The sequence below is a fragment of the Oncorhynchus gorbuscha genome, linkage group LG07 (assembly GCF_021184085.1).
Source record: "Oncorhynchus gorbuscha isolate QuinsamMale2020 ecotype Even-year linkage group LG07, OgorEven_v1.0, whole genome shotgun sequence".
In the NCBI taxonomy this organism is placed as follows: domain Eukaryota; kingdom Metazoa; phylum Chordata; class Actinopteri; order Salmoniformes; family Salmonidae; genus Oncorhynchus; species Oncorhynchus gorbuscha.
This window is the reverse complement of record NC_060179.1, coordinates 42,375,810-42,390,385: the sequence shown is the minus strand read 5'-3', so window position 1 is coordinate 42,390,385 and position 14,576 is coordinate 42,375,810. Positions and strand designations below refer to the sequence as shown.

The 14,576-nt window shown below is 42.4% G+C and overlaps 1 protein-coding gene across 1 annotated transcript in view; it reads right to left on the bottom strand.

Annotated features, from left to right (window-relative positions):
- Positions 1-14,576, bottom strand: part of LOC124039879 (unconventional myosin-Id) — a 183,225-nt gene that overhangs the window by 34,024 nt on the left and 134,625 nt on the right. Inside the window, exons 17-20 of the mRNA XM_046356386.1 lie at positions 13,248-13,471; positions 12,564-12,702; positions 12,027-12,131; positions 11,457-11,570 (exon numbers count right to left, since the gene is read on the bottom strand). Of these exons, the coding sequence (XP_046212342.1) occupies positions 11,457-11,570; positions 12,027-12,131; positions 12,564-12,702; positions 13,248-13,471 (582 nt within the window). The remainder of the gene's footprint in view (positions 1-11,456; positions 11,571-12,026; positions 12,132-12,563; positions 12,703-13,247; positions 13,472-14,576) is intronic.

The window sequence follows — 14,576 nt, the reverse complement described above, 5'->3', positions numbered from 1 at the left end:
CATTTTCTCATGCGCTCTCTTGTCCCTCTGCAGCAGACATATGGTGAGCAATATGTTTGGAACATAAAAACGCAATACAATTCCACTATTGAATCACAATACATATAGAGTCGTGAGAATTGCAATACATATCGTATTGGCACCTAAGTATCGTGATTATATCGTATCTTGAGGTCCCCGGCAATTCCCAGCCCTTCACACAGACTGCAATGGACGAGTAAATGTTATGTGTTATGTGTGCAATGTTTGTCTGCTTCAAGGGTTAATGGTCCTGATGTTTTTTTTTTACCAAACATAACATCTCTAAGGAAGATAATGAGAAGTAGAGTTTATTGTGCATCTGCTTGGAATTACTCTTTTTCAATTCCTTCCCTTTTTCCTACACCCTTCCCCCGCGAGTCAAGGTCCCATTGAGTACAGTGTAGACCCTGGAAACAGCCAGGGGAGTCAGACACATTATCCCCTCAGCCCAGAACTGCAGGGGCACCATACTGGGAGAAAAATAATCATTATTCAATCTCCATCAGGTTAAGTAAATGTGACACCGCCACCACGGCACCACGCATCGAGGTGTGAACAACAGCTAGCTGCTTTACCAATAGCTAAATAACAGAATGCAAAATGAGCCCCGTGGTTAGAAACGATTTCAACAGGTATACCCCAACACCACATGCTTGTATTCATGAGAGCAGTTTACGAGGGTCAGGTTACATGTACAGTACATGAAAGGGTTAATTGATCAAAACAAGCCTGGTTGCTTTTTAATGAGTGTTCGAGTTCTAATAGCGATACTGATGGTACTGCAGCGAGTGTCCTGTTCGGTACACCTTTGGTCTATTCTTGAGGGAGACGAGTCTGTCGTTACATAACACAGACGAATCCCAGTGTTTTCCACAAACACATAGAGTTGGAGTAGTCAGCCAAATAGAAAAAGTAGCCAGCCAGGCAGAACAAGCTCTATTTTGCTGGCCTCTGGTACATTCTAATGCTAGATTGTATCAGGAAATAACACTGATTTTTTCCACGCTTTACAGTGTTAGTTTAATCAGCTGTTGTAAATATGATATACTGTAAAACACAGGAAAAACTTAATTTTGACTGCACTTTTAAAATAATCCTGTACGAGTCTGTCGACTTCCAAAGGTTTCAAGCTTCTTTTTATGAGGCATTTTCTCAGCCATCTGTAATACAGGTATGATTGAAGAAAACAGCAGATGTCAAAACTTTGATTAAATCTGTAGACCTACAGATTTACGTGGCCAACAGTATGTGGACAGGGGCTCATCGAACATCTCATTCCAAAATCATGGGCATTAATATGGAATTAGGTCCCCCCTTTTTCTGCTATAACTGCCTCCAGTCTTCTGGGAAGGCTTTCCACTAGATGATGGAACATTGCTGCAAGGACTTGCTTCCATTCAGCCACAAGAGCATTAGTGAGGTCGGGCATTGATGTTGGGCGATTAGGCCTGGCTCGCAGTCGGCGTTCCAATTCATCCCAAAGGTGTTTGATGGGGTTGAGGTCAGGGCTCTGTGCAGGCCAGTCAAGTTCTTCCTCACCAATCTCAACTAATAATTTCTGTATGGACCTCGCTTTGTGCACGGGGGCATTGCCATGCTAAAACAAAGAGCCTTCCCCAAACTGTTAACACATATTTGGATGCACAGAATCATTTAGAATGTCATTGTATGCTCTAGCATAACGATTTCCCTTCACTGGAACTAAGGGGCCTAGCCTGAACCATGAAAAACAGCCCCAGACCATTATTCCTCCTCCACCAAACTTTACAGTTGGAACTACGCATTGGGGCATGTGGCGTTCTCCTGGCTTACGCCAAACCCAAATTCCTCACTCCAGAGAATGCGTTTCCACTGTTTCAGAGTCCAATGGTGGAGAGCTTTACACCACTACAGCCAATGCTTGGCATTGTGCATGGTGAGCTTAGGCTTGTGTGCGGCTGCTCGGCCATGGAAACCAATTTTCAATAACCTCCCAACGAACAGTTATTGTGCTGACGTTGTTTCCAGAGGCAGTTTGGAAGTCGATAGTGAGTATTGCAACAGAGGACAGAAAATGTTTACCACTTTGCGGCTGAGCGGTTGTTGCTCCTAGACGATTCCACTTCACAATAACTGCACTTACAGTTGACCGTGGCAGCTCTAGTAGGGCAGGAATTTGATGAACTGACTTCTTGGAAAGGTGTCATCCTATGACAATGCCACATTGAAAGTCACTGAGCTCCTCAGTACGGACCATTCTACTGCTAATGTTTTGCTATGGAGATTGCATGGCTGTGTGCTCGATTTTATACATCTGTCAGCAACAGGTGTGGCTGAAATAGCTGAATACACTCATTTGAACAGGTGTCCACATACTTCAATATCTTTGAAATGAATCCTAACCTAAGCATTTCATGACTGGGAATAAACAAATTATAAGGGCGTTGATAAGAAAACCAGTCAGTATCTGGTGCGACCACCATTTGCCTCATGCAGCACGACACATCTCCTTTACATACATTTGATCATGTTGTTGATTGTGGCCTGTGGAATGTTGTCCTACTCCTCTTCAATGGCTGTGCCGAATCTGTGACATGTCTGGTGAGTATGCCGGACATGGAAGAACTGGGACATTTTCAGCTTCCAGGATTTGTGTACAGATCCTTGCGACATGGGGCCATGCATTATCATGCTGAAACATGAGGTGATGGCGGCGGATGAATGGCACGACAATGGGCCTCAGGGTTTGGATACGGTATCTCTGTGCATTCAAATTGCCATCAATAAAATGCAATTGTGTTCAATGTCCGTAGCTTATGCCTGCCCATGGCATAACCCCACCGCCACAATGGGGCACACAATGACATCAGCAAACCTCTCGCCCACACGATGCCATACTTGTGTCTGCAATCTTCCCAGTACAGTTGAAACTGAGATTCATCCAGCATGCCAGTGGCCATAGAAGGTGAGCATTTGCCCACCAAAGTCGGTTACGACACCGAACTGCAGTCAGGTCAAGAACCTGGTGAGGATCACAAGCACAAAGATGAGAATTCCCTGAGATGGGTTCTGACAGTTTACACATGGTCTGCGGTTGTGAGGCCGTTTGGATGTACTGCTAAATTCTCTAAAACGGTGTTGGAGGCAGCTTATGGTGGAGAAATTAACTATCAATTCTCTGGCAACAGCTCTGTTGAACATTTCTGCAGTCAGCATGGCAATTGTGGGCTCCCTCAAAACTTGAGACATCTGTGGTATTGTGTTGTGTAATGAAACTGCACATCGTAGAGTGGCCTTTTATTGCCCCCAGCACAAGGTGCACCTGTGTAATGATCATGCTGTTTAATCAGCTTCTTGATATGCCACACCTATCAGCTGGATAGATTATCTTGGCAAAGGACAAATGTTCACTAACAGGGATGCAAACAAATATGTGCACAAAATCTGAGAGAAATAAGCTTGTGTGTGTAACATTTCTGGGCTCTTTTATTTCAGCTCACTGTACATGTTGTGTTTCTATATTTTGTCACTGTATCTGAACGGCCAGTCCAAAATTGCTTTAAAATGATGTCACGGAAATAATTGCATTGTATTAATTGCATTCAATTTTGCTTCTAAAGTATGTCATTTTGAAAATAGGACTCTGCCCCTTTAAGACAAACGTTCCAAAAGAGACATCAACATGGATACAGTAGGCTAGCCAATACGAAAGGTGTATTTGTATAGCTTTCTTTTTGCAGACTATCAACAGTAGTCAGAATATTGCTAATGTGTTCATTTTGTAAATCACTTTCCATAAAATAAATAAGCTCAGCGAGTAGATTGATGGGCACTTTTATTGCTCTGGATAGCTCGATCTCGTGTGTGCTGTGTTGAAGGCATCAACTCATGTACTGCTCGAGAAGTTGTGCCTCGCGGTAGCGTTGTGGTTTTTGAATGAATGGCCAATCATATTGCTCAAATACAAATAGCTTGACATTTACCAGTGTAGTCTTCAACGGTTTTCAATTGTAGACTGCAACAGAGAAGGTAAATGTTGAATTGGAATGCAAAAAAAGTGCTGAAAAGTTACTGGCCCTGTCGGTCAAGAATGACAACATCCACTGGCCCGACCGACATGTTTTTACAGGCCGCGGGCCAGCAGGCCATCGTTAATGTCGAAACCTGTAAACAAAAGAAAATAAATGAACGTGCCATAAATTTTTGGGGTTTAGTGGATTGTTACCACATTATACGGGATGTGCGAATTCAAGCTCTCTCCCTCTGTGTAAAGACATTTGACTGCAACCACAGCGGGAGAGGAGTTCTATACTGTCTGTATTGTGTGTTATGTCATTCTCTACCCCTCTGCGTACCAGTAGTGTTTCCCGGTCATCGCTCACTTTGTGACTGACAGGCATCTGTCCTCCTATCAAAAGATGTATATCGTTCACTGTAGCGGGAGAGGGCTTGGCAGACTCTTTTTCTGACAAGCAAATTGAAAAATCCCTACGAGATAGAGAGAGATGGATAAAGAGATGAAAGAGAGATGAAGAGGAAGAGAGAGAGAAAGAGAGATGAAGAGAGAGAGAAATACACTGCAAAACAAAGATGGAGCAAGAGGAAAGGGGAGGAGGTGAAGGGTACAGCCATGCGTCCATGAGACAAGCTTTGGCAACTTGCCTCTAGTGGGATCCCCAGTCAACCAGCAATCAATCTTTACTAACACATTACATTCCCATTTAGCACCTCTAAATTAAAGGATCCATACATTGCACTACTTTACTGTACTCTATGACAAATAAGTAATATTCTATCTAGGAGATAAGGAATCAAGAGAAAGAACGCATGGTTGGAGAAATGGAGAGAGGGAGTAAGATTCAGGAATAGAAATAGTGAAATAGAGTGACAGAGGAAAGACCAAAAAGCTTTATTGGAAAGTGGACAGCACACATGTTGCAGCCAGGCGATTTGTGAACATGCTTGAACAATACCAGACATCAGCTGATCTGCCCTCCCGCACAATCGCCATGACAACTACATCTATTGCAAAGTTGGCATGACAGCGGCAGAGGTAGATAGCAAAGGATGGTGTCTGGTATAGAGGTTGCGTCTCAAATGGCATCCTATTCCCTACGTAGTGCACCACCTTTGACCAGAGCCCTATGGACTATATAGGGAATAGGGTGCCATTTTCGATGGAATCAATGCCTTTGGTTCCAGCAGGGGTAGCAAATAAGCAGAAGGGTAGCCAAGGTTTAGTAGGGCAGCAACGTTGCTGGCTTGCTAATCAACAGGCGTTAACTGCCTTTCCCCTCCATCCGACCTTCCAGTAATCAATGGCTCCTGCTCATGCCTCACCGGCTCCCCAAGCAACAATATGTCTCAATCTTCATCGACTCGCTCACCTTGACCAGTTCTCTCACCCCTATCTCAAGGCCATCAGACTGTTAAACAGCCATCACTAGCACAGACTGCTGCTGCCTACATACAGACTTGACATCATTGGCCACTTCAATAAATGGAACACTAGTCACTTTAATAATGCCACTTTAATACTTTACATATCTTTCATTACTCATCTCATTTGTATATACTGTATTCTATACTATCTATTGCATTTTAGTCTATGCCGCTCTAACATTGTTCATCCATATATTTATATTCATATATTCTTATTCCATTCCTTTAACTTAGATTTGTGTGTGTTAGGTATTTGTTGTAGAATTGTTAGATATTGCTGCACTGTCGGAACTAGAAGCACAAGCTACACTCGCAATAACATCTGCTAACCATAAGTATGTGACCAATAACGTTTGATTTGATGACATTTAGTATAATGGATTATTTCATCATGCGTATGGTGGGATGCAGTTAAAATATGATGGTGTCTGTGACTATCATTAAATGTGAAGACTTATTTTAGCAAATCAATTCTCTGTGTGTCATTTAATTACGCGATCATGTAACTTTGATTAACTATGAAGTCGGGGTACACCACGGAAAAATGTTTATAGAGTGTCAATTGCACGAATATAACTCTTCAGATATTTTCATATCTTATCGATTAGTCATTCTAATTAATGTATTATTATTAACTCACCAGCAAACTCTTGGATATCTGCACAAACCCTGGCCTAAATCATGAATCAGAGATATACAAATTGGCTTAATTATTTATTTACTAACTAACTAACTAAATAATGACACACAATTACATTAAAACAAACAAACGGTAGATATTTGGGTTACTACATGATACAAAGAAAAAGTCCCTAGCGGACGAAGCCGATATGAAGGCTTGGTAGACAAAGGAAAGGGGTGGGGATTGAGAAAGAGGAGAAAAGACTCGATGGATTCACTACACACAGTTGATAATTATATGAATTGAAATGCTAATCCTTTGCACATGAACGGCCGCTCATTCGAGAATAATTGCAATGTATATATCTATGCCCGTATGTTGTAGAATGTATGCACACATGACTGTAAGTCGCTTTGGATAAAAGCGTCTGCTAACTGGCATATATTATATATTATTATTATTGTCTTCTCTGTTGGAATTCAGTTCATCAGAGAGTCTCTAGTTAACTTCCCCAGAAGTCACAATGCCATTCCTTGCTCTTATTCTGTAGTGATCGAGAGTCTCAGAGTTGAACCATTTCCAGCCGTGTGGCCAACACTGGTCTTGTAGTTTTAAACCATTTGTCAGCCATGTAGCCACTGCTGCACGCTGACTGGTCTCATGTACATTTCGTGGGTTTTATACACTTCTGAGAAAAGGGCGGTCCATGACGCCGACATAATGTGGGGGTGTGGCCACTGACTAGTTAAAACTAAACAAGTATCTCATTTAGAAAGTCAACATGACACAAATAGTTTAATATTTAATCATATATTTTACACAACATTCAGGTAGAAAACTAAGTGAGAAATGTACACTTCCAAAGCTACCGTTATTCTGTGCTACCGTCCTTCCTGATGTCACAAAATAAAAAACAACTTCGACAGGATTGTTCTTTAAAATACCCACGGACCATTCCCACATTCTGAAAAATACAAATATTGTTTAATCCTCCAATTTTGGGGATTGGGAGTTGAACAAAGAGAAGCTCTTTGTTCCATAGGTTTATTTCCCCTCTCTTTCTGCATGACCAGGGGAGAGAGTCTCTGCCAGGAATTTATGACCCATCGTAAAGTCATAAAACTTGTGGTGGGAGAGAGAGTGAGATTCTGGATTCTGGATTCTCCAATTACATTGAATGAGTTACAGGACAAAATAAAAACCCTCCAACCCCAAAAGGCCTGTGGTGTCGATGGTATCCTCAATGAAATGATCAAATATACAGACAACAAATTCCAATTGGCTATACTAAAACTCTTTAACATCATCCTTAGCTCTGGCATCTTCCCCAATATTTGGAACCAAGGACTGATCACCCCAATCCACAAAAGTGGAGACAAATTTGACCCCAATAACTGCCGTGGAATATGTGTCAACAGTAACCTTGGGAAAATCCTCTGCATTATTATTAACAGCAGACTCGTACATTTCCTCAATGAAAACAATGTACTGAGCAAATGTCAAATTGGCTTTTTACCAAATTACCGTACAACAGACGGTATTCACCCTGCACACCCTAATTGACAACCAAACAAACCAAAACAAAGGCAAAGTCTTCTCATGCTTTGTTGATTTCAAAAAAGCCTTCGACTCAATCTGGCATGAGGGTCTGCTATACAAACTGATGGAAAGTGGTGTTGGGGGTAAAACATATGACATTATAAAATCCATGTACACAAACAACAAGTGTGCGGTTAAAATTGGCAAAGAAACATACACATTTCTTCACACAGGGTCGTGGGGTTAGACAGGGATGCAGCTTAAGCCCCACCCTCTTCAACATATATATCAACAAATTGGCGCAGGCACTAGAAAAGTCTGCAGCACCCGGCCTCCCCCTGCTAGAATCCGAAGTCAAATGTCTGCTGTTTGCTGATGATCTGGTGCTTCTGTCACCAACCAAGGAGGGCCTACAGCAGCACCTAGATCTTATGCACAGATTCTGTCAGACCTGGGCCCTGACAGTAAATCTCAGTAAGACCAAAATAATGGTGTTCCAAAAAAGGTCCAGTCACCAGGACCACAAATACAAATTCCATCTAGACACTGTTGCCCTAGAGCACACAAAAAACTATACATACCTTGGCATAAACATCAGCGCCACAGGTAACTTTCACAAAGCTGTGAACGATCTGAGAGACAAGGCAAGAAGGGCATTCTATGCCATCAAAAGAAACATAAATTTCAACATACCAATTAGGATTTCGCTAAAAATACTTTAATCAGTCATAGAGCCCATTGCCCTTTATGGTTGTGAGGTCTGGGGTCCACTCACCAACCAAGACTTCACAAAATGGGACAAACACCAAATTGAGACTCTGCACGCAGAATTCTGCAAAAATATCCTCCGTGTACAACGTAAAACACCAAATAATGCATGCAGAGCAGAATTAGGCCGATACCCACTAATTATCAAAATCCAGAAAAGAGCCGTTAAATTATACAACCACCTAAAAGGAAGCGATTCACAAACCTTCCATAACAAAGCAATCGCCTACAGAGAGATGAACCTGGAGAAGAGTCCCCTAAGCAAGCTGGTCCTGGGGCTCTGTTCACAAACACAAACACACCCTACAGAGCCCCAGGACAACAGCACAATTAGACCCAACCAAATCATGAGAAAACAAAAAGATAACTACTTAACACATTGGAAAGAATTAACAAAAAAAACAGAGCAAATTAGAATGCTATTTGGCCCTACACAGAGAGTACACAGCGGCAGAATACCTGACCACTGTGACTAACCCAAAATTAAGGAAAGCTTTGACTATGTACAGACTCAGTGAGCATAGCCTTGCTATTGAAAAAGGCCGCCGTAGGCAGACATGGCTCTCAAGAGAAGACAGGCTATGTGCTCACTGCCCACAAAATGAGGTGGAAACTGAGCTGCACTTCCTAACCTCCTGCCCAATGTATGACCATATTAGAGAGACATATTTCCCCCAGATTACACAGATCCACAAAGAATTCGAAAACAAATCCAATTTTGAAAGACTCCCATATCTACTGGGTGAAATTCCACAGTGTGCCATCACAGCAGCAAGATTTGTGACCTGTTGCCACGAGAAAAGGGCAACCAGTGAAGAACAAACACCATTGTAAATACAACCCATATTTATGCTTATTTATTTTATCTTGTGTCCTTTAACTATTTGTACATTGTACATTATATATATATATATATATATATATATATATATATATATATATATATATATATATATATATATATATATATATATATATATATATATATATATATATATATATATATATGACATTTGTAATGTCTTTACTGTTTTGAAACTTCTGTATGTGTAATGTTTACTGTTAATTTTTGTTGTTTTCCACTTTATATATTCACTTTGAATGTTGTCTACCTCACTTGCTTTGGCAATGTTAACACATGTTTCCCATGCCAATAAAGCCCTTGAATTGAATTGAATTGTGAGAGAGGGGTGACAATGGCACACATGTAATATGTTGTGTGTGGTGTGTGTGTTAGTTACAATACATGATGTCATACATGTAACTATACACAATGTTCTATACTGTCTGTATTGTGTGTTATGTCATTCTCTACCCCTCTGCGTACGTCTTGTTATACAGTGAGTGTACAAAACATTAGGAACACCTTCTTAGCACCACCTTTTCCCCTCAAGAACAGCCTCAATTCACCTGGGCCATTAAACTCTACAAGGTGTCGAAAGCGTTCCACAGGGATGATGGCCCATGTTGACTCCAATGCTTCCCACAGTTGTGTCAAGTTGGCTGGATGTCCTTTGGGTGGTGGACCATTCTCGACACACAGGAAACCCAGCAACATTGCAGTTCTTGACTAACTCAAACCGGTGCGCCTGGCACCTACTACCATACCCCAATTCAAAGGCACTTACATGTTTTTCATTTACCCCCTGAATGACACACACAATCCATGTCTCAATTGTCTCAAGGCTTAAAAATGCTTCTTTAACCCGTCTCCTCCCTTCTTCTACACTGATTGGAGTGGATTTAACACGTGAGCTCAATAAAGGATCAGCGTTCACCTGATCAGTCTATGTCATGGAAAGAGTTCCTAATATGTTTTGTACACTCAGTCTACATCTCCAAGTCTGCACCATTTAACAATACTGATGATTCTGTCTGGTTACCTTGTGCATTAGACTGAGTGTCTAACACACAGCCTTCCCTCTCCGGGCTCTCGTGTGTGTGTGTGTGTGTGTGTGTGTGTGTGTGTGTGTGTGTGTGTGTGTGTGTGTGTGTGTGTGTGTGTGTGTGTGTGTGTGTGTGTGTGTGTGTGTGTGTGTGTGTGTGTGTGTGTGTGTGTGTGTGTGTGTGTGTGTGTGTGTGTGTGTGTGTGTAAACAATAGCCGATAGCCCTTCAGGCAGCTCTATTCTTCTCCTAGCCCTGCTTTTCCATTTCTCATTTCCATTACAGATGCAACGATAAGACCGGGGTGTTTGTCCTGTAATTCTTTCCTGACAGTTTGTCAGATTGAACACTGTGCTTCCTTATCAAAAGAAAGGAGGGGATATCTGGCCCCCCTCTCTCTCTCCTTCTACCTTCTAGCTTTTTTTTTCCCCCTCTGCCTCGCTACCACTACCTCTCTCACTCCTCAGCCTCTCTTTCATTCACCCCCCCCATCTCACTCGCTGTTTGTTTCTTCCCCCATTTCTTTCCCCCTTTCTGCTCTTTATCCACAAGGTCAACTTTCAAGATATAAGCCGCCTGTACTGCAATACTAGAGATTATACTTTGGGACGCACTTTGACTACTTGAAAACGAGAGGTTCAAATTCAGGTGTACTGTAGGTTACTTAAACAGAGTTGTGATGAAAAGCCATGGAAAAAATACATCAATAGCAGGGACGTGCTGCTGTAAATCGAAAAAGGACCCAGAGGACTTAACCACGGGAAACAAGGATCATAGGATCCCTGTGCCTTATCGTCCACCAAATCAGTGAGACCGTTTTTTAAAAACACAACATTAATGCAGTGGATAAAGGATGGGAAGAGTTGTACATTTAAACCTTGTTGCCTTAGCGACAAATAACAGTCTCCGTACGTAGTATGATAAGATCATCTCTAAGACGAGAGTTGATAACAATTTCGATTAGTTCAAACAAAACGAAGTTCCATTTAATCTCCTTTAAATCAGTCTACGGAGACAATTATTCCATTATCTCTACATAGTGTTTCATTTCCTGTTCCACAAACCATGCTATTAATCAATTATCAATTGAGAATGATTTTGAGAGACCCTTTAGACTGTTTAGAGCCACAGATAGTAAGATGTCCATTCATTTCAACTACACAATACACTATATTAACCACACAGGGGAGGTGCTCTTACATTGTAGAGGGGGATGCTCTTCATGGGCTTGTACTGCTTGAGGGGGTCCATCTTGTATAGGTGGCGGTCTGTGATGAGGACGGCCCGGTCCTCTGCCTTGTGGAAACGGTTGATCTGGGATACACAAAGACCCTTATCCGTCACCCCACAGGAGACCCCACACACACAGCCAACACACACAACTGGGAGTTGGCTAAACTCAGGGACAGTTGGGTGAGAATGTGTGTGTGTGTGCAGGGGCAGACTGGCCATCTGGCATGTTGGGCAAATGCCAGATGGCTGGTCCATTTTTTGGACCAGTGGGCCTGTAACATTTTATTGTAATTTTTTTTTCTCCGCAAAATTAGAATTTTCTGGGGCCTCAAGGAAAATAATTGTCTGGTGTGTTAAAAATGTCAGGGCCGATTTCTGGTCCCAGTCTGCCCCTGTCTGCCCCTGTGTGTCTGCCCCTGTGTGTGCGCAATAGATGCGCAATAGATGTGATCGTATTCTCTATTCTGTGTATGGTGTATGTGTCCACCTGTGTGGTATAGGGTTTGGGTCAGGTAATAGTCCCCAACCCTACTGTACCTTGCGCACGTTGCAGGAGAAGAGCACTCTCATGAACTTGTCCTTACGCTGCAACTCACAGGACACCAAGGTGAAGGAGGACGCTGTGTCAGGACTGTCTCGCTTCTGAAAACACACACACACACACACACACACACACACACACACACACACACACACACACACACACACACACACACACACACACACACACACACACACACACACACACACACACACACACACACACACACACACACACACACACACACACACACACACACACACACACACACACACACACACACACACACAGAGAGAGAGACTGTCATTAAGATCAACTCCTCTACAAAGAAAAAAACACTTTCCATAAACATTTAGTTCAACAACACACACGTGGGAACCCCCCCCCCACTGCACCACCGACAAAAAACGCACACACATTTACAACTATATTAAAATTAAAAACAACATCAGAAACACACACATCAACCTCTAACCTCTCCCTTTGAGGAGCTCAGAGCAAGTGTCAGAACCCCCCTAGCCAATCCAACTCACCAGGTAGTTGCCCTCCCAGGTCCTTTGCAGCCCCAGGTCAGGTCTCTGGCCCTTGAGGGCCTCCAGGGTGGCCACCTTGGCCCTGATCTGCAGCTTCTCCTCTGGAGTCAGGTCTTTTATCAGAGTCCATGCCCACCACCTAGAGCAGCATGGAAACACCCACAGGAATAGCAATGGAGCCAAGATATCGACTCTGACACTGTAGAGTCTATGGTCTTGATAACATGATTGGCTATTTCTGACGTGATGATACTGCATAACAGGGATTTTTTTTGGGGGGGGGGGCTGCACTCTCTCTGACATGAAACATCCTGCCTTTAAACTGTACTTTCAAAGCATCTAGTGTGAAATTTCACTTTCTCCGGATGAAAGTATTGAACGAGGCTTTGATGGGGAGAAATCTATGTCCACCACAGACCTGAGGCTGGAAGACACATGGGTAAAAACCTTCAAAGGGAAACCAGTTGGAGTAGAAAACTGTACACTCCACACAACTCGTACTACACTGATAATACTGATGGAAGGGCTTACAGTGCATCGTGTTCAAGGGTTGATGTTTTACCCGAACAGAGGTGGGATTACTCATACTTACAACCCCTTGTATGTGTGTGTGTGTGTGTGTGTGTGTGTGTGTGTGTGTGTGTGTGTGTGTGTGTGTGTGTGCACGCGTGACACTTTGTTTACCTGTTGTAGATGCTCCGCAGCGCCTCTTCAAACTTCCGCAGGACTTTGGGCGGCGTGGGCCACTTGACGTGCTTGCCGTGGTCCTTCATGGAGCGCACGTTCTTGAATTTGCGGTTGACGTCCTTGATGTAGGACTTGACCTTGTAGTGCTGGTAGGCCCGCAGGATGATGAGGGCGGCTCGCATGCGCCGGTAACGCATCCTGGCTATGGTACCGCGCCATACCTGGTGAAGAGAATGGAGAGAGAGGTTAACACAGTGGGAATGAGTAAGCCTCTATGGATCCTGTACCTCCCAAATAACAACTATTAGTTTAACAGGATGTATGTCTAGAGTATGAAACGCACGATTAATATAACAGAAACGTATAAATGAAGGCAGCCTATATTTAAGCAACATTTTCTCGGACACATTTCAAATGAGATACAGTACGTTCAGATGCATAAACTCGAGCAAGACAGACCAAAAGATTCACATAACTCAATGACACATTCATGTCAGCAACTGTAAAATCGGAACAGCGTGTAGGTTGGGAGTCTTATTGAAAAGAATGCCTAAAATAACTTGTATGTACATTTTTATGATCTAAAGCAAGAAAGCCAAAACAAAGATTCACATCATAAAATGTTACTGTAAATCTGAACAGCATGTGTGTTGGACTCTTATTGAAAAGAATGCTCTGAGCCGGGCGTAACCAAACTTTGAGTTACACCCCCCCCCCTATCAACCGCTCCGGAACACCCCCCAGAAAACATGAATAATAAATGGTAGTGGGACCCCAGGGAGACATGTCTTCTGCTCCTTCCTCACTAAAACCATTGCCATATGCTCCTTTTTGACTTCATATTGATTCATAGACCCGTACCAGTCTATTTAACTTACTGTAAACAACAAACAAAGACCCTATACAGTGCTGACAGTCTCAATTGTTTGATGTTGACACTCAAAAGCAACTCATGAATGTTGCAGTCATATAATTCATATACTGTATATCAATGGTAATGCATCAGTCTTAGTCACACAGTACATGAATTCTAATATGCCGTAATTCTGCAGATCATGAATATTTGATTCCTTAACGTATGTATGTTTGGCGGTGGTTGATTTGAAAAATAGTCTCTGACATTAGCATATTAAATATTGGGGAAGTGTTTCACCTGGGGAGGTTGATTATGTGGTTATTAAATATACAGTTGAAATCGGAAGTTTACATACACTCGGGTTGGAGTCATTAAAACTTGTTTTTCAACCACTCCACAAATGTCTTGTTCATAAACTATAGTTATGGCATGTCAGTTAAGACATTACTTGTGTCATGGACAAAGTAGAT